We start from the raw sequence: 26,815 nt of genomic DNA on the forward strand, positions 1-26,815 counted from the left end.
TCTTTTTAAAAATTAAAATGCTCTTCCCTGGCAGGTTTGGCTCAGCAGTTAGAGCGTCAGCCCACAGACCAAAGAGTCGCGGGTTCAATTCCAGTCAAGGGCATGTACCTTGGTTGTGGTTCGGTCCCCTGTTGGTCCGGGTCAGGTTGTGCGGGAGGTAACCAATCGATGTGTCTCTCTCACATCATCAATCTTTCTTTCTCTTTCTCTCCCCCTGACCCTCCCTCCCACTCTATCTGAAGATAAATGGAAAACTATCCTCAGGTGAGGATTTAAAAAAAAAAATGTAATTCTCCCTGGAGAGGGAGAGGCACAGAGTAATGCCACCAGGGGACTGGGCAATGTGTTGGGACGGCAGCAGGGAAAAGAGTCGGTGTGTGATGGACACAGCGGACACCAGAAACAGCAGGCTGGTCCGGGGCATTTCCTCCCACCCCCGAGGAGAACACTGGAACCTCGGTCAGGAAACATCACTTCCGTTGCAGTACTGGAGGCCGAGAAACAGGGAAATGCCAGGCTGGTGGCCTCCCTCGGCCTGGTCAGGCCCTGTGGGGGCAGCCAACGGACACAGCGATGTTTCTCTCTCTCCCATTCTTTCCCTCTCTCCCTCCCACCCCATCAAAAAAAAAAAAAAAAAATCAATGGAAAAATATCCTTGGGTGAGGATTATAAAAATAATAAATTAAAATTTATCTTTAAAAAATAGACTAGATGAAGACATATGAAAAGTATTATTTACCCTGGCTGGTTTGGCTCAGCAGTTGCAGTGTTGCCCGGGGACCAGAGAGTCCCAGGTTCGGTTCCCGCTAAGGCACGCACCTCAGTGGCAGTCTGTCCCCGGCCCCGGTTGGGGCTGTGCGGGTGGCGGCCACTCGGGGTGTCTCTCTCACGTTGATGTTTCTCTCTCCCTCCCACTCTGTCTGAGGACACATGCCACCCAAAGTACTATTCAGACCACTGCCAGGGACATGAGCTGTATGACACAGCCTTTTGTTTCTTTTAGTTACACTGTTTTTTAAATAAGGAAACAAGTCATTTTAAAAACAAAGACATATTTTTTAATATAAATGAAAAGTATGTATGCACTAATGCCAGAAATAATCTATCTTCAACTCTGGGCTCTTTTCAAAAGATACAAGATCAGTGTTTCAAAAGATACAAGATATACAGATAAATCACATTCATTCCTTACAGATGTTAAATAGCGTACAATTTAAATTCATAATGAACAATGATGATTTTTCAGTAGCTTGAAATTTCTGTTGTCCATTCCATAATTTTTATGAGTAAAAAAAGAATTAATCATGTAACCCTAATATTGTCATTTATGTATTACTCCAAAGTATAAATCACCCCAAAGATAGAGTCCCATGCTTATCATATGTATTATAAAAATACTGAGATATTTATCAGGTATAACTCATCTAATAAAAATTATATTTTGGAATATGTTTCACAAAGATAAATCCAACATTTCTCTTTGGTTCATAAAACATAAGAGGTAGATTCAAATAAAGTAAATGCCTATCATGTCACTAGATTTTCACTTAAATGTTGGCAATTTATAACAGAAATAACTAGAAACCAAACTTAAGTTTAGGAACTAAATTTAAAAAGTGGTAAAAAATGACATCAACTAATAAATATTTTTCTAAGTCCTAATCACATAAATCAGAAAAGATAGTTGACTACAAAAATGGCTTTAGTAAAATAAAAACATGCTATCAATATTAAAAATTAAGTTTTCTATATCATAACATGTTCTAAAACTTGGGGCAAGAGAGAATATGAATGTGTATGTTTATAAATTGGACCTTTCATTTAAATATAATTACCTAATATATAAGATTAATATTTGCTACTATGAACATGTACTATTCTCTTATGTTGTGCTGCCCAAGTTGAGAATTGCAGATTCAAAGGAATTCAACAGTGAGGAGGAGAAAGAGAATGTGATTCACCCAGCCACTTCATGGAATTAAGAAACCTCAGGTAACCAAGAATGGTCACTGAAGCCTTCCTGATTAAAACGAGATCTGTTTCAAGTAGGAAACAAAGGACAAAGAAAAGAGAGATGTTCTTCAAATGCTGATATAAGTAAAAAGGTTTTGTTTCCTGGTGCTTGTCAAAGCAACGACAGAATAAACAGAATCTTTCAAATAAGTTGCCTTCTGTTGATCACATAACAGTAATAAATTGACAATCAGTGTGTCATCCCAGGAACCAAATAACAATGCAAGGAAACTAGAAAAAGCCCACTGAAATAAATACTATTTCATCACTCCTCCCTACACACACACACACACACACAAAATGATAATAAATGGACTAGGGTATTCACATGCCTTGAAATTCAGCCACTTATGTTCATTCTTATTCAGCTTATAGAACAATAAGGATATAAACCCTGTATTTATCTGGCTGCTGGAAGGTGTGTTTTCATGCAATGACTTTCTATTACTGGGTCTACAGGAAAATTTTAAGAAGTCTATAAAGACATTCAAAATATATAAAACAATTTAAGTTTTGAGGTTTTCTGATCATCTTGTTTTTAAGAAAATAAATTTAAGCATAAAGAAACTGGCATCAACTTGAACCATCCAAAATAAAGGTGGATGATTTATAATTCTACCAAACACCACAAATTTAGTTCAAGCAGGTATATGTTTCAAATTTAGAAGTCAGGGCAGAGATCTGTAGAAAGGACTAAGAAGAAATAAAAAATACAATTTTCTGGACTTTTCAAAATTGAATGAGCTTATCAAAACTATAATTTTTAAAAAACGTTTATTTATATATAAAATCGATCATGATAAGCTCTTTCCTTTTGTGAAAACATACAGCTTCTTTTGCCATCCACCTTCAATTCTAGGGGGAAAAGTCCCTCTAGAGATTATTGAAAATTTCGGTAATCATGCTAAAGCAAAAAATTCAACATGTCATTTCTGGGTTACTCCTAAAGTCTGTTTCATATTTTCATAAACCACATAACTGATGCCTACAGCAGGGAGCACCTTCATGAAGTTCGGGGCGATGCCTCTGTAAAGTCCTGGTATTCCTTCTTTGGAAATTATTCGACGAAAGAGGCCAACCATGTTCAGCTGTGGGGTTCCATCTACCATCGCTAGAAAATAAAAAAGGAAACCAGGCTAATTTAATACATAAGCATGTTTTGTTCTTATAGTATAAAATAATATGATTCAGAATGATTCAGAGGGATAAAATTTATTCCAAGGGATCCAAGAAAGTACCCCTTTATATAATTCTCCTTACTGTGGCAATACCAGTTATTTATTGAGTGATTACCATGTGCTAGATATTGGGTTAATTACTTTATACAGCCCTGGAGGGTTAGAATCAATGAGTTGTGGGTTCCATCCGGTCAAGGGTATGTACCTCAGTTGCGATTCGTCTCCAGCCCTGGTTGGGGCCCTGCGGGAGGCAGCCACTCAATGTAAAAGATACACATTGATGCTTCTCTCTCTCTCTCCCACTCTTTCTGAACAAAAATGGAAAAATGTCCTGGGGTGAGGATTTAAAAAAAACGTAATTACTTTATCCACCAAGGTAAATATTATGATACCCATTTTACAAAGGAGGAATTGAGGCATGGAAAGATGGGGGACCTTGTCCTAAAGCACTCAGTCAGCAAGTAGGAGGGCTGATAGTACTTCTGACCCCAGAGCTCCTCCTTTCCACCACCCCTCCTCCACATTAACCACACTCTGAAGAAGGAACAGTTCAGTCTTGGGAAGTAAGGGGAGTACGGGGAACGCTTTGTGGAGCTTAGGAAAATCCAGGCTCCCTGAGCCTTGAAAATGACCTCAAAGGCGAAAAAGTAAGAAGCCAAAGCCAAGGCTTTATGCAGCAAGGACAGGGCGGGACACACGCGCACTGCGGACACGCTGATGGCTGGAGGTGGGCGAGGTGGGCGCGGAGACCGACCGAGCGAAAACAGCCAGTGGGGCAGATGGTTCTGGCTTTGAGATTCCCACCAAGAGCTTTGGAATCCACTGCGAAGACACTGCAGAGCCCCAAGGGTTTCCGAGCAGGAGTGGAGCGATCAGACCTCGACGTGCTGGCCTATCGCCTCGCCCCGATTAAATCATACAAACGGCCGACTGGGGAGCTCTCAGAGGCACACAGGAAGTACAGCTGGCCTGCACCCCTCTACGCGAATTTGTCCTCTAAGCGAAATGGTTATTGTTTAGAACTTAGAAAACAGAGTGTCTAGCAGGACAGCCCTGACCACAGAGGTGTGCTGGGCAGCTCCCTCCGCCTCTGCTGCCCCCCTCATCCCCCCGCTTCCTACTAGCTTGCTCTCCCCCAAGGCCATCAAGAAATGCCAGTTGCAGAAATTTGTAACAAGCCCCCTATAAAATAAAAATGTAGCTGAAAGTCAGGGCTGATCTCCGAGAACTCGAGATCAGTCCCCAGCCGGCTTTGCTCTCTGTTTGGCTCTAATTTGGCGCTGGTGGTCTCTCAGTTCTCCCCACTACAACACGGCTTGGGAAGCAACAAACCTATCTGCCTCGCAAGGGACTGGATCGAAGCTGGCAGAGGGAGGGGTAGACCTGCCAGGTGATGGTTTCGATCAGGTGGCCTGGGTTTGAAGTCTGGCCCTACTATTTACCAAATATATAACTTTGTAGATGTTACTTAATCTCTTTTAGCCCCAGCTACTCACCTGCATAATGGAGATCATGTTAGTATCACCGCCCCCGCCCTTGCCCCCCCCCCCCCATGGTTATGGTAGTTCAGTGAGAGAATACACAGCGAACGTTTAGTTTTCGACTTTGCATTTTTCTCTCAGGCCACACAGTCTTCTCCTCGCTCCTCAATGTACCTGTTTTCTCCTACCTCGGGGCCTCACATACTTTTTCCCGAGCTGGAATGCTCTTTCTTCCACCCACCCACCCACTCTGCCCAGCCAACTGCCACTAGTCTGTGCATGCTCAGCTTAAATGACAACACCCTCCAGCTCCCCTTAGCTGAGAGGCCCTTACTCTGTGCCCCCTGACAAAGAGGAGGTGGGTTAAGGAAGCTATTAACCTGCGGAATGTGTGTCTTCTCCACCCTGCAGGGCAGGGACCACCTCTGACTCATGGGCTGGCCTAACCCTGGCACCCACAGCCTGTCCTGCACGACAGTGTCTGGGGAAGCACTCCTTATCCAGGATGAACTGCTTGGCTGGGGGGGGCATGGTGGAAGAGAGATTGGGGATAGAGCTGTAGATGCCCAGGGTATACTATTTAAAGAATTGACAGTGGGTGAGATTAATCAGGGAAAGAGCAAAAAAGAAAAGAAAGGCACAGAAAGCATACTTTAATCGAGCAATAAACACCAGTGAATCATAAGAAAAGAGAATTATCCATGAGATGGCAGAAAAGCCAGGAGGGCACAGGGTCAGATGGGGAGGGTCATAGGTCATATGTCGTAGCATCCCACAGTAATAAGCAATTCCAGCCACCATTTACCAAGAATCTGACAAATGCCAGGTGTTTTACACAGATTGCTGCTAATTCTTACAACATTGCACAGTTTTCATTCCTATTCACAGATGAGAAAACAAAAACCCAAAGAAGCTGTGTGCAAGGACCTGAACTGAAGGCCATCTAGATACTAAAGCTAAATACTCTTAAAACATGCATTCTCAACACAGGCCAAAAAATCCTTCCTGTTTATGCATAAAACATAGATATACATACAGTACATGCGCAGTGTGTCTGTGGTATTATGATTTCAGGAAGAGGGAGTGATTAGGAATAGGCTTTGTAAAACGTTTCCTTAGGGAGGCAACAAAGAATGTAAGGTTGTGCCCTGGCCGGTTTGGCTCAGCGGTTGGAGCGTCGGCCTGTGGACCAGAGAGTCCTGGGTTCAGTTCCCGCTAGGGGCGCGAAGCAAAAAAAAAGAATGTACGGTTGAGATATACTATCTTAACAAGCACAGGACTACATCACTCTTCCATCAAAAACCCACCTTGAGCCTGCATGCGCGTTCTCACCAAAGCCAACGGGTAGCTGGCCAGCTGCCCACAGGTGCTGGACAAGGCACCACATCCCAGCAACACCATGACTCCGGGGTTTACAGTATCTTTGGCAAAATTATCCAGCCAATGGGACTTCAAGAGCTGCCAGAGAAACAGAAAAGAAGAGAAATAGTCAACAACTAACTTTACACCCGCTTTCACTCCTCATGAGCATTTTCACAGCTACTCTCGTCCTTATGAAAGACAGGCCACCTTTCTGCAGGATGGGGCGCACGGTCCCAGGAGCCGCAGCTCTGCGGAGAGGAGGGGAAGCCGCGGAGGATGCAGACACATGAGGTCTGCAGTGGCTGCTCATTTCCTTCTAAATAAACATGACGACTGCCCTGGCCAGTTTGGCTCAGTGGTTAGGGTGTCGGCCAGCGGTCCAGAGTGACCCGGGTTCAGCTCCCACTAAGGGCATGAACCTTGGCTGCAGTGTGTCCAAGGCCCTGGCTGGGGTCGTGTGGGTGGCAGCCACTCGATGTGTCCCTTCACATCGATGTTTCTCTCTCTCTCTCCCTTCCTCTCTCTCCCTCCCACTCTATCTGTACAAAAAATGGAAAAAATATCCTCGGGTGAGGATAAAAAAAAAAATAGATAAATAAATAAACGTGACGGTCAATAGCACACCAACTGCAGAACCTAAAGAACATTTTCTACACTGAGTCCTAATACAAACATAATATAATACTACCAACTGCATCTAATTTTCTACTTGATACATGTTATTTCATTTAGTTTTTTTACAAAGCTTTGAGGTCGAGTTATTCTTCTGAATTTGGAAATGAGGAAGATTAGTTTCAATGGGGTTTTTTTGTTTGTTTTTTAACAAGGGTGCAGAATCCAGTGTACTGATCCCCCAGGCCATGCTATTTTCCCTATTATTTTAGGTCCCTGAATTTCCATTAGAGGGCAATAATTGAGAAAAGTTGCATAAAATATGTATGCTAATCTACTTTTTAAATATAAATATTTTAAGTTAAAAATATGCTAATTTTTAATAAGCATTCTATTTTGTTCTGGTAGCCCAAGAATACTAATACACTACCTGAAGCAAACTACATATTCAATACAATCCTTATTCAAATCCCAATGGCATTTATTTGAGGAAACAGAAAACCATCCTGAAATTGATATGGAATCTCAAGGCACCCCAACTAGCTAAAATAATCTTGGAAAAGAAGGATAAAGTTGGAGGCCTCACACTGCCTGATTTCAATATATATTAACAAGTGACAGTCATCAAGACAGTGTGGTACTAGCATGAAGGCTGACATATGGATCAATGGAACAAAATAGAGAGCCTGGAAATAAAATCTTGAATATGTGGCCAAAGGATCTTCAACAAGGGTGCCAAGACTACACACTAGGGAAAGAAAAGTCTCTTCAATAAATGGTGCTGGGAAACTAGATAGCTACATGCAAAAATATAAATGGACCTTTACCTTACACCATATACAATGAACTCAAAATGGATTAAAGGTGCCCTAGCTGGTTTTCTCAGTGGTTAGAGCGTCGGCCTGCGGTCCAGAGAGACCTGGGTGCAGTTCCTGCTAAGGGCACGACTCTCAGCTGCAGTTTGTCGCTGGCCCTGCTTGGGTTGTGCAGGTGGCAGCCACTCGATGTGTCCCTTTTACATCGATGTTTCTCTCTCTCTCTCTCTCTCTCTCTCTCTCTCTCTCTCCCTCCCTCCCTCCCTCCCTCTCTCCTTCCCACTCTATCTGAACAAAAAGTGGAAAAATGTCCTTGGGTGAGGATTAAAAAAAAGATTAAAGGCCTAAACATTAGACCTAACACTATAAAACATCTTGGAAAAAACATAGGGTAAAAGTTTCAGGACATCTGGCAATATTTCTTGGATATAACACCAAAAGCACAAGCAACAAAAGCAAAAATAAACAAATGGACTTCATTAACTTAAAAACTGTGCAGCAAAGGAAACAGTGAAAAAGCAACCTACAGAACAGGAGACTATACTGCAAACCATACATGAGAATGGTTAATACCAAAAATATTTAAAGACATCCTACAATTCAACAACAATAAAAAATCTGATTAAAAAATAGGCAAAAGCCCTGGCCAGTTTGGCTCAGCAGTTGGAGCGTCGGCCTGCGGACCAGAGAGTCCTGGGTTTGGTTCCCGCTAGGGGCACGTACCAAAAAATAATAATAATAATAATAATAGGCAAAGGACTTGGATAGACATTTCTCTAAAGAAGATATATAAAGGGACAATGAGCACGTGAAAAGATGATCAACATCACCTATCGTCAGAGAAATATCAAGCAAAAGCACAATGAGATATTGCCTCACACCTTACAGGATGGCCACCATCTAAACATTAAAAAATAAAATAAAATACCCTGGCTGGTGTGGCTCAGTTGGTTGAGCATCAGTCTGTGCACCCGAAGGCTGCCAGTTTGATCCCCAATCAGGGCACATGTCTGGGTTGAAGGCTCGATCCCCACTAGGGGGCATGCAGCAGGCAGCTGATCAATGCTTCTCTCTCATCAATGGTTTTTTTCTCTCTCTCTTCCTCTCCCTTTCTCTCTCTCTAAAATCAATAAAAACTTATTTTAAATAAATAAATAATATAAATTTTAAATTTAAATTTAAAAAACAGTCAACACCCACCTGCCAGGAAAAAATAAACAAAAACAGAAACTAACAAGTGTTGCAAGGATGTAGAGAGATCAGAATTCCTGTGCACTGTTGGTGGGGATGAAAAGAGGTGCAGTTGCCATGGAAAATAGTTTGGCAGTTCCTCAAAAAGCTTAACAAAGAATAACCATATGACCCAGCAACTCTACCCCTAGGTGTATACCCAAAGGAACTGAAAACGGAGACTCAAATACTTGCATTCAATGTTCACTGTAGCATCATTCACAATACACAAAGGTAGAAACAACCTACGTGTCCATCAACAGAAGAACAGACAAATAAAATATAATATTATTCAGCCATAAAAAGGAATGAAGTTCCGATACATGCTACAACATGGATGAACCCTGAACATAGTATGAGTGAAATAAGTCAGGAAAACAAAAACAACTGTTTGATGCCACTTGCAAATTCAGAGAGACAGAAAGTAGGTTAGAGTTACCAGGGGCTGGCAGGAAGAGAGAGTGGGAAGTTATTTCTTACTAGTTACAGACTTTATGTTTGGTATGATTTAAACAGTTTTGGAAACAGGGGTGGTGATTGCACAAAGATGTGAATGTAATCAATGCCCCTGTATTTTATCCTTAAAAATTGTTAAAATGACAAATTTTGTCGTGTGTGTGTGTGTGTATCTCCACAACTTTTTAAATTAACATATACCAAAAGCCATTGAACAGTACACTTTAATTGAATGAAATGTATGGTATGTGACTTTTAGCTTCATAAAGCTGTTTTGAAAAGGTTTCATCACACATTCCGCCCCTGCTCTCAGCTGTCCCCTGGGTCCCTTCCTAATGTGCCCAGGCTCACTGCCCCCACAGCATAGCCAACCACACTGTGCGCCACGCGTCTGCTGGTCTACCTCCCACGCCACGTTTCAAGGGCAGACCCAAGTCCCTCCTCTTCCAGTCTCTAGATCCGGTGTCTAACCCAGTGGCTTGCACACAGTACATGCCCATTGTTTTTCAGATTCACACATTATTAAATGATGTAAAAGGCAAGGTTGATTTAAAAATTGTAGTCGGAGTTGTTTCATTAGTACCAAAGATGGGTCTGCACCACCTGTATTGGTCTCTTGGCTTTACCAATGTCATCAATGTCAGATATGGACAAATCAAAGAAAATGTGTCATTTTTGCTTATTTTCTACCCTCCCACCCCCTGCCAAAATCCCTAGTACCATCTTCTAAGCTGGACAACTATATCTGACTGTGAGTCCACTCCCTTCATTAATAAAAATAATGCACAGAGAAATCTAATACAAAACCGACCACAAGCATATGGGGTCTCATATTCAAGATATTTGAGGGAAAAAAATCAAATAACATCCTTGAATCTACTTTTGGTCACAAATTGTTCCATGGTATAAATGTATTTCTTCATACAAAGTCAAATTCTAACAATAAGAACTATTTAACTTACAAATTCAAAAGACTGCTATAAACTCACCTCATACACAGCAAGGTCTATACCTGCGTAAGGTATGATGCCTAATAAATTGGGAATATAACCCTTGTAAAAAGCTCCCACGCCTTCTCGTTTCATAATCTTCTTGGCGCAATCGAATAGTCCAGAGTACTGTCCGGTTTTGCCTACGGCCAGCCTGGTTTTCAAAACCTGGTCGTGAAAGAATATACCAAAATATGGTTGCTCACATCAACTCTATCATCATGAAATTCAAAACAAGTCATTTCACAGAGAACAGCTCCCGAGCACATGCTGTCACTCAAATGACTGTCCAGGTGGGTGATGTGTTCCCCCCACATGGTACCTCTATGGAGGGAGTAAGCCAAGCGCCAAAAGGAGCCATTCACTGCGAAGAGCACCTAGGGGAGGGCAGGGGCATGGGAAGTGGGCAAAGGACCACCTGCTGATGCCTTGACAACATGGACTGGCGGCCAACTAGATACGGAGGGAATGGGAGAGGAAGCACAGCTTGGAGCACAGGAGGGGAGCGGCACGGGGTGGAAAGGTGATGCTATTAACTGAGATGAACAGCGTAAGAAGAGCAGCGGGTGTTGAGTTGTGATGTTGTGAGGGGCACGTGGAGTACTATGAACAACCACAGTAAGAGGCCTGCAAGGAAGGCTGTGGTGATATGCACACCACAAAGGAAAAATTAATGGCATATCTTGAGGCACATCTTGCCTGGGTCTAATGAGTTATTAAAAAACCCTCTGTCATATCAATAAAAATATGCATATCTGCAGTATTATTTTTGCTCTAAAGTGGGAGTTGACAAACTTTTCCTGTAAAGGTCAGATGGTAAATATTTTCATCTTTGCAGGCTTGTAATATCAGGTCTCTGTTGTATATTGGTTTGCGGGGAGGATGGTTAACCACCTTTTAAAAATGAAAAATGGCCCTGGCCGGTTTGGCTCAGCGGTTAGAGCGTTGGCCTGCGGTACAGAGAGACCCGGGTTCGGTTCCCGCTAAGGGCACGTACTTCGGTTGCAGTTTGTCCCCGGCCCTGGTTGGTCGTGCGGGTGGCAGCCACTCGATGTGTCCCTTCACGTCGATGTTTCTCTCTCTCCCTTCTTCTCTCTCTCCCTCCCACTCTATCTGAACAAAAAAAAATGGAGAATATCCTCGGGTGAGGATAAAAAAAAAAAAAAATAAAAATGAAAAATGTATTCTTAGCTCAAGGGCTTTACAAAATAGTCCACAGCTCCGTGATTTGCCAACCCGGGCTCTGATGGAAGGATGTGTAGGTAGGACTACCTTCGCCTAATCAAATGCTGAGTTCCATTATGAAATTTATGGCACTAAAACTCTTTGGAGATGAATAGGTGTTATCATTCTAATCAACACGGTGGCAGCAGCCTCCACGGTGGCCCCCAACTACCCCTGCTTCCTGATATTCACCCTCTATGTAGTCCCCTCCCACATTCCACCCAGCGGTGGACTGTGCAACCAACAGTTCACAACAGAAGTGACCAAAGATCGCAGCTTCCATCTTGGGTGCTCCCCACCCCTGAGATCACCAATTTGGGGAAACCAGCTACCGTGTTGTAGAGACACTTGAGCAGCCTATGGAGAGGCCCACATGGTAAGGGATCCATGTCTCCAGCCAACAGCCAGAAAGACCTGACAATAAACACGAGCTTTTGGAAGCAGATCCATCCCCTGCTGAACCTTGAGTGCCTACAGCCCTGGCCAACACCTTGACTGCAGCCTGTGAGAAACAGAGGCACCCAGCCCAGCTACCCCCAGATTCCTGAGCCGCAGAAACTGGGAGATAACAAACACTTGTCATTTGAAACTGTTAATTTGGGGAATGCTGGTTACACCCCAATGGATCATTCATATGAAAACCATTAGTGCTGTCAGACCTCACAATGGCACGTACCTCCATAGGATAAATAAATGTCTGTGCAGTTGCTCCAGCCATGGAACCAGAAACAAATCTCTCGAAGGTGCCGACGTTTTGTCCTTCCTCAGTAAGCATCTTCTTGTACTGTGTAAATCAATTGTAAGTGCACATTAATATTTGCTACAGACAAAATTGTGTGTCCCTACCCATAAATCCATATGTGGAATCTGTAACCCCCAAAGGGATGATATTTGGAGATGGAGTCTTTGGGAAGTAATTAAGGTTAAATGAGGTCATGAGAGTGAGGCCCTCATAACAAGATTCGTGTCCTTATAAAAGAGACACCAGAGAAAGTCCTCTCTCTCTCTCTCTCTCCAGTTGCATGACCTAAGAAAAGGCCACATGAGCACACACAGCGAGAGGATTATCATCTGCAGGCCAGGAGACAAGCCCTCACCGGAAGCCAAATTGGTTAGTGCCTTGACCTTGGACTCCCCAGCTCCAGAATTGTGAGAAATAAATTTCTGTTGTTTAACCCACCCACTTTATGGAAGTTCATTATAGCACCTCAAGCTGATAAGACAAAATACAAATCAGCTCCTAGAAGTCAACTGACAATGTGAGTATGTTTCTCAAAATGCAAATGCCGCATTGCCAATACTCAGCAGAGAAGCAAGGCTTAAATGCTAACACGGTACATGCAGTTTTCTGGACAGTGGTTGTCAAGTCAGAACACAGATGTGGCACAGATGGAACCCAACTGCTCCTTTGCTAAAACAGAATAACGGCATTCTTTCCCTGATGCACAGAAAATACAGGGTTAATAAAGTGGTCACAATTTTTAAATAGTTGCCCCATAGTTTCTTTTCTGAAATTGGGTATATTTTCACCAGCACAAATAAAACTATTAAGCAAGTGACAATCAAATATTAACAACTTAAAAAAACAGTTTCTGTAGATGATACATAGACCTATACTATCACTAACAATATAGTGCTAACAATTACCTGTTCGTATGCCCAGAACTTTACAGCTGTCTCCGGGGCAATTTTAATGACATTTGTACCGTTTCCTCTCCAAAGGGAGCGGACACCTCCTTCTTTCACCATCTGCCGAAAGCCACCATATATGTTCATTTTGTCGGATTTTGAACCATGGACCTAAAAATTAAAGTAAAATGATATAAAATTCTGGTGACATGTTATTGTTACTATTTCTAAAGTAACAGTATAAACCACTCTCTTCTCTCTAATACTGCAAGAAGATGTATTTGAAAACAGAATATAGGAGGCTGAGAAAATATATAACATACAAATAACTTGCCTAGCAGGTGTGGCTCAGTAGACTGAGTGCCATCCCATGGACTGAGAGGTGCTGGTTCAATTCCCGGTCAGGGCACGTGCCAGGGTTTCAGGCTCGATCCCCAGGGGGTGGCGTGCAGGTGGCAGCCAACCAATGTTTCTCACATCAATGTTTCTCTCTCTCTTTCTCTTCCTCTCTAAAAAATCTATAAAAATATATTTTTTAAAAATAATAATAATTGCCCTGGCCAGTTTGGCTCAGCGGTTAGAGCGTCGGCCTGCGGTCCGAAGAGACCCGGGTTCGGTTCCCGCTAAGGGCACGTACCTCAGTTGCAGTTTGTCCCCGGCCCTGGTTGGGTCATGTGGGTGGCAACCACTCGATGTGTCCCTTTCATGTCGATGTTTCTCTCTCTTTCTCTCCCTCCCGCTCTATCTGAATAAAATATCAAAAAATGTCCTCGGGTGAGGATAAAAAAATAATAATAATAATAAATTAAGGAGAACCCTACAATAATGACTGGATGTATTAAACACTTGAATAGTCATAGAACACCAAAGATTGCAGGTTCATCCCAGTCCTGGTTGGTGTGCTCAGTTGGCTGGGCAATGACTTGTGCACCAGGAGGTCCCATTCGATTCCCAGTCCAGGACATACGCCTGGATTGCCGGCTCCATCCCCAGTAGGGGGCGTGCAGGGAGCTCTCTCTCTAAAAATAAATCACTATTCTTTAAAAAAAAAAAAATTCTGCTGCTTATTTGACTTTTTATATGTTAACAAAAAAAGTTAATCACACATATGTACTAACTATTTAAGATTTGGCAGAATACCAAAGTACTTACATGGACTGAATTCAGGGTTAATAGCAATAAAATAGAGAGATATTTCTTAAAGGTATAAAAGACTATTATAAAGAGTTTTTTAACTGTTTTCAAAGCTCCATATGTCTCATTGTTTGAGGATACTTAGGACAAAGGACACAAGGTCACAAAGTTCACCTGCATCATGACTTTCAGACGGTCCAAGGGCGCGGTGCTGGTGCGGGACACGGCCCCAGCAATGGCTCCCGCCAGCAGCTGCCTCCACCACTGTCCCGACTTCTTTTCATCTTCTGTGAACTCGTCCGGAATAGTTAAACTATCTCCTATGTCAATACCCTGTTACAAGAAAGAAAAAAAAAAGATCCCCAGGCCCCTTCAGTTAAAGATAGGTCACTCCAGCAAGTTTGTTTTAGAGAAGCATGTGTTATTTTATAGTTAAGATCAGCTTTGTCCCTAGAACTACCCTGAACCAATGTAAGCACAGAGATGACTATCAATAGCTTCTTCATACTAAGTGAAGTGTCAGTTCTCAAGAAATGAAAATTAACAGCACTCACAAATTTACAACACCAACAATCAACAACAATCTTTCTTAATAGATTCAGAGTAACTTTTCTCCTCTGGGTCTAAGTCGGAATGAAAGGGCAGCATGTTCATTCTTTTGCGCTAAAGAAAGAAATTAGCCTGTCAATTCTCCAAAGTAACACCTTCGATCTCAAAATCATATCTATGTTATACTTTGCACCATGATACTTTGCACCATGCTTTAGATATGTAAAAAAATAAAATAAAATAAAAATGATCTATGTGAACAGCCCTAAACTTATTTCCTATACAGACTGTCTTATAAATATTTTTATAAATCTGTCTTTATAAAACATACAAAGACTCTATATAAAATGTAGTTAACAGAAGGTATTATTTAAAATGATCTGTCCTCTATGCTATTCTAAACTTGACTATAGATTACAAACGTAGTTCTAAAATTGTAATATTTTTACAACTTTATTATCTAACTGATTTTGGTGTAAAAGATGTTATAAGTAAGAGTGTCAGGGTAAGGAACTGAGCAATAGTGGTAACCCTCTCTTTCTTCCTTTGACTATCAATAAAATGGATACTGTTATCAACTGTCTCCAAAGACACAGTAAGCCTCTGACATGTGTGCAGTAGAACAAGCAGAGCTCCATACGTTAAGGAGCCGATGAGACTTGGTTGGCCACCCTGAGTAAACCTTCCAGTGTTCTCAGGTGGTAACTATACTAATGGCTCACAGCTCCAAATAAGTATAAATTAATCCATAAAGTGTACTTACAGTAGAATGTTTCCAAAAACGGATAATTTCCTCAATGTCTGTGACGGGATTGAATAAGAAGTAGTCCCTCCATTCATTCCAGTCCACTGTCATCGTCCCATCAGCATCAATGCTAAAAAAAAAAAAAAAGAGGTAACTAAGGAACAAAACAGAATTTACAAATAAAACTAACATTACTGGCTATTTTGCAGAATGACATTTTCTTTTCCAACTTAATATTCCTATTAAATTTTTAAAATCCTAATTCACATAGCTGTTGGAAATGGAGCATGCACCTGATGGTCTTCTATATAGTTTTAATCATTTAGAAAAAACAGTGGACCCTAAAATTACCGAGAAATCTTGCTAAAGACAAGTTCCAGTGCTCTGTCAGGCTCTAAGTCGCTGAGCTATCAAACGCAACACCTGGAAGATAAAATACTGAAAGGCAGTAATGAATGATTTATGGTCCATTTTTTCTTACACTGGCCCAGAAAGGTATTTCTCAACGTTCTCTTATAACATTCAGATGTGATTTGGGAATATACTCAAAATATGCTCTCACGTTCCTTCTCCAACTTTCTCTAAGCTAAGAAAATTAGCAGTGATTATGGGAAAAAATCAAACTTGGTCATGGAGGCTTTTGAGTCAAGAAACCCTGGTACCTCATCTTCAACATGTAAAGTTAATATATTACAGCCTTAGATATTTTTCATTTACGTTTTTTATAACATTCTTGGCAATAATGCCACTTGTACTCATTTTTTCCTAAGAGCAACTCTAAATCGTGTCAGGATTTTGACTGTTTTTTTGTTTGTTTAATTTCTTTATTTATTTTTTTGTTACAGATGTTTCTCCTTTGTTGCTCCATTGGCACCCCCCTCCCCACCCCACCCCCACCCCGTCCCCAGCTTTGTTGTCCATGTCTATTGGTTATGTATACATGCATATAAGTTCTATGGTTTATCTCTTCCCACCTCCCTCACCCCCTCTTCTGACGGATGTTAGTCTGTGCTCTACTTCCATGTTTCTGGGTCTACCGAATTCCTCAGACTGTTATGTTTATTATATTCCGTATATAAGTAAGATCATGTGGTATTTGTCTTTTTCTGCTTGGCTTATTTCACTTAGGATAATACTTTCCAGGTCCCTCCATGTCGTCTCAAGGGATAAGAGATCTTTCTTTCTTACAGCTGCATAGTACTCCATTGTGTATATGTACCATAGCTTTTTTATCCATTCGTCTACTGATGGACACTTGGGCTGTTTCCAGATTTTAGCTATTGTAAATAGTGCTGCTATGAACATGGGGGTACATATATTCTTTCTGATTGGTGTTTCAGGCTTCTTAGGGTATATTCCCAGCAGTGGGATCACTGGGTCAAATGGCAGTTCAATTTTTAATTTTTTGAGGTAACATCATAGTGTTTTCCATAATGGCTGCACAAGTCTGCATTCCCACCAGCAGTGTACTAGAGTCCCCTTTTCTCCACACCCTCGCCAACACTTGTTGTTTGATGATTTGTTGATGGCGGCCATTCTGACAGGTGTGAGGTGATACCTCATTGTTGTTTTAATTTGCATCTCTCTGATGATTAGTGATGTTGAGCATTTCTTCATGTCTCTTGTCCATTTGTATGTCCTGTTTAGAGAGGTGTCTATTCAGCTCCTCTGCCCATTTTTTAATTGGGTTCTTTGTCTTCCTTTATTGAGTTGTATGAGCACTCTATATATATTGGAAATTAACCCCTTATCTGATATATCATTGGCAATGATGTTCTCCCATACAATGGGTTGCCTTTCCATTTTGATTATTGTATCTTTTGCTGTGCAGAAGCTTTTTAGTTTGATGTAGTCCCATGTGTTCATTTTTTCCTTTGTTTCTGTTGCCTTAGGTGATGTATCAGTGAAAATTCTGCTCCGTATGATGTCCGAAATTTTGTTGCCTACATTTTCTTCTAGAATTTTTATGGATTCACGGGTCACATTTAAGTCTTTTATCCATTTTGAGCTTATTTTTGTGTATGGTGTAAGTTGATGGTCTAGTTTCATTTATTTTGCATGTAGCTGTCCAATTTTCCCAACACCATTTATTAAAGAAGCTGTCTTTACGCCACTGTATGCTCTTGCCACTGTTGTCAAATATTAATTGAGCATATTGCCTTGGGTCCATTTCTGGGTTTTCAGTTCTGTTCCACTGGTCTATATGCCTGTTCTTGTGCCAGTACCAGGCTGTTTTGATTACAATGGCTTTGTAGTATAACCTGATATCTGGTATTGTGATCCCACCTACTTTATCCTTCTTTTTCAAAATTGCTGTAGCTATTCGGGGACTTTTTTGGTTCCATATGAACTTTTGAAGTATTTGTTCTAGTTCTGTGAAATATGTCATTGGTATGTTGATGGGGATTGCATTGAATCTATAGATTGCTTTGGGTAGTATAGACATTTTAATGATGTTAATTCTTCCAATCCATGAACAAGATATGTGCTTCCACTTTTTTATATCTTCCTCTATTTCTTTTGTCAATGCCCTGTAGTTTTCTGCAAATAGGTCCTTTACTTCTTTGGTTAAGTTTATTCCTAGGTATCTTAATTTTTTTTGCCGCGATGGTAAATGGGATTGTTTTTTCGGTTTCTCTTTCTGTGAGTTCATCATTGGTGTATAAGAATGTCGTTGATTTCTTGACATTAGTTTTGTTTCCTGCTACTTTTACAAATTCATTTATTAAGTCTAGTAGATATTTTATGGACTTTTTAGGGTTTTCTATGTATAATATCATGTCAGCTGCAAATAATGACAGTTTCACTTTCTCCTTTCCAATTTGGATCCCTTTTATTGTTTCCTTATGTCTGATTGCTGTGGCTAAGACTTCCAGTACTATGTTAAATAAGAGTGGCGAAAGTGGACATCCCTGTCTTGTTCCTGTTCTTAATGGAAATTTTTTTAATTTCTGCCCATTGAGTATGATGTTGGCTGTAGGTCTTTCATATATGGCCTTTATTATGTCGAGATATGATCCCTCTATTCTCACATTGCTGAGCATTTTTATCAGAAATGGATGCTAAATTTTGTCGAATGCTTTTTCAGCATCTATTGATATGATCATGTAGTTTTTATTCTTCATTTTGTTTATGTGGTGTATCGCATTTATTGATTTGCGAATATTGTACCAGTCTTGCATCCATGGAGTGAATCCCACTTGGTCATGGTGAATAATTTTTTTGATGTATTGCTGGATCCGATTTGCTAGTATTTTGTTCAGGATTTTGGCATCTATGTTCATCAGGGATATTGGCCTGTAGTTTTCTTTCTTTGTAGTATCTTTTTCTGGTTTTGGAATTAGAATTATACTGGCCTCATAGAACGTGTTTGGAAGTCTTCCTTCTTCTTGAATTTTTTGAATAGTTTGTGGAGAATGGGTGTTAGTTCTTTTTTGAATGTTCGGTAAAACTCCCCCGTGAAGCCATCTGGGCCTGGGCTTTTGTTTGCTGGGAGAGTCTTGATTACCTCTTCTATTTCCTTAGTTGTTATTGGTCAGTTCAAGTTTTCTATCTCTTCCCAGTCCAGTTTTGGGAGACTGTGTGTTTCTAGAAATTTGTCCATTTCACTTAGATTGTCAAATTTGTTGCCATATAGTTGTTCATAGTAGCTGTTATCGATCTTTTATATTTCTGTGGTGTCGGTTGTTACTTCTCCTCTTTCATTTCTGATTTTGTGTATTTGGGTTCTCTCTCTTTGTTTCTTTGTGAGTGTAGCTAAGGGTCCATCAATATTGTTTATCTTTTCAAAAAACCAGCTCTTTCTTTCATTGATCCTTTGAATTGTTTTTTTTATCTCTATGTCATTTATTTCTGCTCTGATCTTTACTATTTCCTTTCTTCTACTTGCTCTGGGGTTTTCTTTTTGTTTGCTTTCTAATTCTTTAAGTTGTGAGGTCAGACAGTCAATTAGAAATTTTTCTTGTTTCTTGAGGTAGGCCTGTAGTGCTATGAACTTCCTTCTCAGAACTGCTTTTGCTGCATCCCATAGATTTTGTATTGTTGTGTGTTCATTTTTATTGGTTTCCAGGAAGTTTTTAATTTCTTCCTTGATCTCCTTGGTAACCCATTCATTGTTTAATAACATGCTATTTAGCCTCCATGTGCTGAAATGTCTTTCCATGTTCTTGTTGCAATTAATTTCTAGTTTCATGCCATTGTGATCTGAGAAGATGCTTGATATGATTTCAATCTTCTTGAACTTGTAGAGATTTCGTTTGTGTCCTATCATGTGGTCTGTCTTTAAGAATGTCCCATGTGCACTTGAGAAGAATGTGTATTCTGTAGTTTTGGGGTGTAATTCTCTGTAGATATCTATTAAATCCATTTGGTCTAGTGCTTCATTTAGAGTCTCTGTTTCCTTGCTAATTTTTTGTCTAGAGGATCTATCCAGTGGTGTCAACAGGGTGATTTTGACTGTTTTGTAAGTACTATGTACAAGTGGCTGGCACAGAGAAGATGCTCATTTGTAGAATTAATGAATGTCTCTAAAAAAAAGTGGGGGGTTTTGGTGTTGCCTCCAGACTTTATATTTATTCTATAAATTTGTCTGAAAATTATGCATGAAAACAGAAAGAGTTTTTGTTGATTTTGTTCACTACTATGACCAAAGTATCTATTAGAGTACCTGGCAAAGAGTAAACATTCACTGAATGAATAAACAAATTCTAAATTATTCTATTTAAAGCCAAAGAACACCTAGCATTAATAAATTCTTAAGTAAGCTGGCCTCACTGTGGGTTTATACTGTATTTCTTTTCAAATTACTAATGAGGTCAAGCACCTCTTACCATTCTTTGCTGTTCATGTTTTCCTATGTGAAATACCCATTCATGTCTCTTGCCCATTTCTCTAATGAGTTGTGTATCCTTTTCTTATATATGTATAGTTCTTTATACACTTGATTCTAATCCTTCAAGTTATAAATTAGCAAATACCTTCTCTTTGTCTTTTCACTTTGTTTACACTGTCCATGAATAGATGCTCTTAATTTTATTTTTTTAACCACTAAAATAATTTTTTAATGCATGAAGGTAGCTGGCTATAACATTGCCATGCTCCGCCCTGGCTGATTTTGCTCAGCAGTTGGAGCATTGGCCTGCAGACCAGAGAGTCCCGGGGTCAGTTCCGGCTACGGGCATGTACCTCAGTTGCAGTTTGTTGCCGGCCCCCGTTGGGGTCATGTCGGTGGTGACCAGTCGATGTGTCTTTCTCACATCGATGTTTCTCTCTCTCTTTTCCTCCCTCTCTCCCTTCTGCTCTATCTGCGGGTGAGGATAAAATAAATAAATAAATAAGAGCTTGCCATGCTCCAAGTCAACAGCTCATCTACTTGCCAGACATAAACGTTTACAAATGTCAAGGAACAAAAGGAACTCATTTATGATAGATGCTCTTTATTTTAATATAACAGAATTGATCAATCTCTTCATTTGTGGTTACTGCCTTTTGCATCTTTTTGTTGTTGTTATTGTTGTTAATCCTCACCCAAAGATACTTTGTCCATTGATTTTTTTTTTTTTTTTTTTTTTTTTTAGAGAAAGTGGGAAGAAGAGAGGGAGGGGAGGAGAGACAGAGAGAGAGAAAGAGAAAGAGAAACATTGATATGAGAGAGACACATCAATTGGTTGCCTCCTGCACGCACCCCAACCGGGCAGGGATCAAATCTGCAACCCAGGTAACCCTTGACCAAGAATTGAACCCACAACCCTTCAGTGCACAGGCCAATACTCTATCTACTGAGCCATACCAGCCAGGGTGCCATATAGCCACTTTTAAATATCCATCCCTCTGACTTACCCATGGTCTAATTCTGGAGCTTGGGCTTGGAATTTGCATTATTCTTAAAGCTATCAAAAGGAATAAAGGAATATGATTTCTGGCCTATGAACAAAACAACAAAGAACAACAAAAACCCCACACTTTCCCAGAAGAATGTAACTACAGAAGCAGAACATTGCATGTTCTGTATCCCAATGTCAAAGCTGTTCATCTCTTTGCCATGTTTCAGCTTTTCGTTTCCTCAGGAAAGCGTTTCTCATCCGGCGTTAACAAGGGTGACGCCACGCTCAGCTCTGAGACCTGGGCCTGCCTGCTGACCGGCTGCCATGAGACACCTTCCGAACAGACAGCAAGGGGACAGTGCCATGGGTGCAGACCCAAAAGGAGACAAATTCTACAATAAAACCATTCAGAAGAAACTTTTTATATCACGTGGAAGACCAAACACATTCACAAAAATATTAGTATAATGTAAACATCTTTCTTGTTCTCTGGTGTCATAAAATAATATTAGTCCCTATGGTGTATTTGTAACAAGAGAGTTTTCAAGAAACTCAGACTTCAGAGATTATTGTTCTATCCTGTGAAATAAAACATTAAGTCTGTAAAGGTCTGGCCTATGAAATGGTTGAACTGATTACCCTGGTAATAAAAATTAGCACCTCTGTTTTCTGAAAATGTACATGGTGTTTCTTGTCAGTCAGCTGCAAGAGCACAGGATTCCCCTCTTACCCAGGCACCTGTAGGTTAAGCAATGTGATCACCTGCTAGACCCCTCCCTGGAGACCTTGAGTCTACTGTCACATTAGACACCAAATGGGAAACAGAACAGGAACACTCCTAGACCTCTCTACAGATTTAACACCTTCCTGACATTCCACAGCCCCTTGAGGGTTTGCAAGAAAGAATCCTGTCTGTCCTTCTCTTGTTTGTGGTGTCAAAATAAACAAAACAAAACAGAAACAGACTCATAGAAACAGAGACCAAAGGGATGGTCACCAGAAGGGAGAGGGTGGAGGAGGGGTGAAAGGTGACGGGGAATATAGTCAACACCACTCTGAGGAGTTTGCATGCTGACAGATAAGGACTAGAATTAGCGGGGTGGTCACCTTGTGAGGTATAAAAATGTTGAATCACTATCATATACACCTGATACTAGCATAAGATTGTATACCAACTATATTTAAATAGAATAATAAATTTTAAAGAGAAGAAAGAGCCCTGTCTAAACTTACACTCCCCACTTCTGCAGTGTAGATGCATGTGTGCACACAAAATGAGAAGGAAGAAAGGGAAGAGAGATATTGAGTGTGTGCAGTGAGGGGCACTTGTTTTAACCCCCTGACACACATAGCTCTCTAATGCAGGATGTGAAAACGAAAGTCAAAAACGATTCTCCATCCACTGAAGAGCTTACCTTTGAAGAATTAGCTTTGCTTGTTGTTCAGAAATGGTCAGGCCTAATATCTGGAGAGACTGGACAATTTCAGAAGCCTCAATTTTTCCTTTAAAAAAATAAAAAGAGCATAAACTCAGAACTGTAAGGACCTTAGAAATCATGAATTTCAAATTCCTCATTTTATCAGAAAAAGCCTTGAACTGATTAAGGTAAAATTGTGAATTTAGAGGAATATTAGATTTGCTTAAGTACATATTACAACACCAATTCAAAATTTAACAAGTACATACACACACATTATTTCACTCAGAAATCATACCAGCCTTGTAGGTAAATAATGATATTCCACCTAAAGAAGAAGAGACTGAGGGTTTCTGTGGCCTTAAAGCAGTAGAACTGAGATTCAAATCAACATATTTGAACTTGGCCCTGGCCAGTTTGGCTCAGCGGTTAGAGCGTCGGCCTGCGGACCAGAGAGTCCTGGGTTCAGTTCCCACTAAGGGCACGTACCTTGATTGCATTTTGTCCCCAGCCTCAGTTGGGGTTGTGTGTGTGGCAACCACTCAATGTGTCTCTCTCACATGAATGTTTCTCCCCCCGCCCCCACTCTATCTGAGGATAAATGCAAAAATGTCCTCGGGTGAGGATAAAAAAAAAAAGATATTTGAACTTGGAGCCAGATGGGTGCTGGAAATTTGGGGGTGGGGGGGGCACTTTGTGAAGTATATGATTGTCTGACCGCTGTGCTATACACCTGAAACTAATACAAAATAATATTGGGGGGGTACTTGGACTTTGAGGTAGATTCAATTGAGCTAGCATTGATTAATTAAAAAAATGTTTTTTCTTTTATTGATTTTAGAGAGAGAGGAAAGGAGAGGGAGAGAGAGATAGAAACATCGATAAGAGAGAACATAGATTGGCCGCCTCCTGCATGTCCCCCACTGGGGATCGGGCCCACAACCTGGGCATGTGTTCTGACTGGGAACTGAACCGGCGATCTCTTGATGCATGGGTTGATGCTCAGCCACTGAGCCACACTAGCCGGATGCATTGATTAATTTTAAAATTATGCATTTCTACATTTTAATATATGACAGGGTATTTATTGCACCACGTTAAAAGGCAGTAGAAAATGACTAAATGAAGCCAAAGAGAAATCCAGCAATAAAAATAAAGAGAGCAGGGACAGTAGGACGATGAAAGATGGGAAACTGTTATTATTAGCGAGATAAGGGCATGTTTGTACACAGAACGGGGAGAATCAGAAGAGAAGAAGGGAAAATGCAAACAAGAACTGAGAGTGAGGCGACCTTTCCCTCAGGCAGCTCACCGACTCGTGAGGATCCTCCGCCTAGTAGGCACAGGGTAGGATGAAACCAAACAGTAAGAGAGGATCTGATGCCAAACCAGTATTAATGGCAAAGTTCTCCAGGAAAAGAGAAAGACAATAATTACTGTCGGTAGTGAAAGGAACAGCTTTAGAGCAAAGGAGCAGCGTGAGAGTCTGGACAATACATGGATAGTTAAAGACATCCATCTCTTAGCAATGAAATTCCTTAGAAACCACTCTATCGTACTCTTAAAGAGACAGCTGAGTCACATTATTCATGGTAGCTACGTTCTACAAGGTCCCTGTTAACCTAAATTAGCAAATACTGAACCATTGTTCCCACAGGAAATATGGGGTTAGGGTCCTATGAGTCTCTGGTCACATTTTCATCAACCACTCAATACACAACCTTGTTTTATGTGTTTCTATTTAAAGACACTTTATGTAATATATATTATTGAATCATTAACATTGAACTCACAGTCAACAGTTCTGTAAGTGTTGCCTAACTGAAGCTTACCTAACACATGTATTTATTTCCTAGGGCACATCACAGCCTTCTTGCACTTAGGAATGCTAGACAGTCCTAAGCTTGGGAGCCATTTTAAATGGCAAAATCACCAACCAAAAGCACAAAATGCATAAAACATGGCACTAAGTAGACTGAAAAGGACACCCAAAGTGCCCCATGTGAAGTATGAACGCTGAAACAAGAAAGCAGAGCATCATCTTGTTCTATCTCGGCTACGAATGTGCACATCAAGCCACTAAAAGTTTTCACTGCTCTGCGCACGTCTACAAATGACTGTGAAAGTGCTATGAGTATTGGTTTGGGGGTTACCTTGGGGGTTAAATTTTAGCAAGTAGGCAAATTCTCAAATACAGAACCCACGAATAATGATAATAGAGTATATATGCTTTGCTTTAAGAAAGTCTGATAAACAAAATTATAAACCTATAATGAGAAACTGTTTTAAAATATACAAACAAGATATATTAAGGAGGAATTATTTGTATTTACTACAAATGTATCGTAAAATTTCATCTTTTATTTTGTCTGATTCAATTAGAGTTTTCTGAAATGGACAGCCAATAAGTGCACACTTACGCACCGGGGTGACTGGCCTGTACTTACCTGGCAGATTACCTCGAGGTAGCACCGCCTCCCAGCTGCTATCTGCCCTAACACTATCCAGGACAGTCTGACCTCTGCCACTGAACTAGAGAGGGTCCAGGGTGGGATGCAAGTTTACTGGGAAGAAGTTGAGTGTAAGAACTGAATTTTGCTAGACTAGATTAAGGCTAGACTTGGGGGGCATATAATGTAAGGTTTATGGGAGGTAGCCAATGGTCCAATAGCACAACTTTCCACCACAAACTCAGCTCTTCCTGGTGAGTCACAGACTTGAACAGTCTTCAAAACCATGCAAAGGGTTGAGTTGTTTGTTTGTAGGAATCTGCCTTGAATCTAACTGAATACAATGTTCAGTATAATCCAGGGGCCAGTAAACTATAACCCTCTGGTCAAATAAAGCCTACTGCTTGCTTTTGTAAATAAAGTCTTATTGGAACACAGCTATGTCCATTCATTACATATTGTCTCTGGATGTGTCCATATTATGACACCAGAGACCTAGACTAATGGCCCACAAAGCTATGTGGTCTTTTATTTAAAAAAAGTTTGCCAACCCTGATATGAACCATATTTTCTTTCAATCTATCTATTTAAATTTTTTCAATAATAAGTCTGTGAATGAAATGGTTCTGACTACTCGTTTTAGGAAGGGATTAGAAGATGCATTCTAATTTTTTTTTTTAATTCTTTCTTCCGCCCTGGCCAGTTTTGCTCAGTGGTCAGAGTGTTGGCCTGAGGTCCAGAGAGACCCAGGTTTGGTTTCCGCTAAGGGATTTGTCCCCGGCTCTGGTTGGGTTGTGTGGGAGGCAGCCACTCGATGTGTCCCTTTCACGTCGATGTTTCTCTCTCTCTCTCTCTTCCTCTCTCTCCCTCCCACTCTATCTGAACAAAAAATGGGAAAATATCCTCAGATGAGGATAAAATTAATTAATTAATTAATTAATTCTCTCTTCCTATTAGATTGCCTCTGGTGATGAGGGTTTCAGGACTCTCCCCTTCCTCCTACTGTGGCTCTTGCTTCTTGCTCAACACTAATGGACTCTCACTCCAAGCTATTAATCTAAACAGAGAAACCATGATTCCAGTCAGAAAACACATTTCAATGTTGATCTGCTATTTTTTTCTTCCAATTTTCAGGATCAAAGAATATCCACTCTAAATTAATTCTTTCAAAAAGACTATCAAATGGAAGATAGTCTACAAATTTTTAAATTTTAGATTATGTCATATTTATGCCTAAATATAAAAAGAACAATAAATTTCTCTTGCCCAGAAAGCAAGAAAACACAATTATTTTTAACCAATAGCTTTAAGTCAATCAGCATATTGTTCCATAGTTAACATTTTACAAATAGCCCTAATTCATAGTTTTTTAATTCATTGGACAAATAACAAGTTTTCTTGACTAAAAACATGACTTCTATATAAAAATCACATTACTAAGAAAAACAAGTATTAACACTAGTAATAATTATCACCTAAAAAAAGAAAGACTAAATATACATTGTTTTAGATTCTTGGAAGTAGCGGTGTTTCCTCACAGCTGGTGATGAGCAAAAATAAAACACACCATCATTGTTTTTGTCCAAACTCTTAAACGCCAATTTCATTTTTTTCTCATGGTCTTTAAGGTACTTCATAAATTCTTCAAAATCCAGCTTTCCATCTTTGTTGATATCACCAGTAGTAAAAATTTTCTACAAAAAAAAAG

The 26,815-nt window shown here is 40.4% G+C and overlaps 1 protein-coding gene across 1 annotated transcript in view; it reads right to left on the reverse strand.

Annotated features, from left to right (window-relative positions):
- Window positions 1-1,704: 1,704 nt before the first annotated feature.
- SLC25A24 (solute carrier family 25 member 24) overlaps window positions 1,705-26,815 on the reverse strand; it is a 35,254-nt gene continuing 10,143 nt past the window's right edge. The window contains exons 2-10 of the mRNA XM_036273309.1: window positions 26,675-26,801; window positions 22,655-22,742; window positions 15,436-15,547; window positions 14,298-14,456; window positions 13,008-13,160; window positions 12,037-12,144; window positions 10,137-10,304; window positions 5,980-6,130; window positions 1,705-3,124 (exon numbers count right to left, since the gene is read on the reverse strand). Of these exons, the coding sequence (XP_036129202.1) occupies window positions 2,940-3,124; window positions 5,980-6,130; window positions 10,137-10,304; window positions 12,037-12,144; window positions 13,008-13,160; window positions 14,298-14,456; window positions 15,436-15,547; window positions 22,655-22,742; window positions 26,675-26,801 (1,251 nt within the window). The 3' untranslated portion in view covers window positions 1,705-2,939. The remainder of the gene's footprint in view (window positions 3,125-5,979; window positions 6,131-10,136; window positions 10,305-12,036; window positions 12,145-13,007; window positions 13,161-14,297; window positions 14,457-15,435; window positions 15,548-22,654; window positions 22,743-26,674; window positions 26,802-26,815) is intronic.

Source organism: Molossus molossus, unplaced genomic scaffold (assembly GCF_014108415.1).
Source record: "Molossus molossus isolate mMolMol1 unplaced genomic scaffold, mMolMol1.p scaffold_m16_p_20, whole genome shotgun sequence".
Lineage (NCBI taxonomy): Eukaryota > Metazoa > Chordata > Mammalia > Chiroptera > Molossidae > Molossus > Molossus molossus.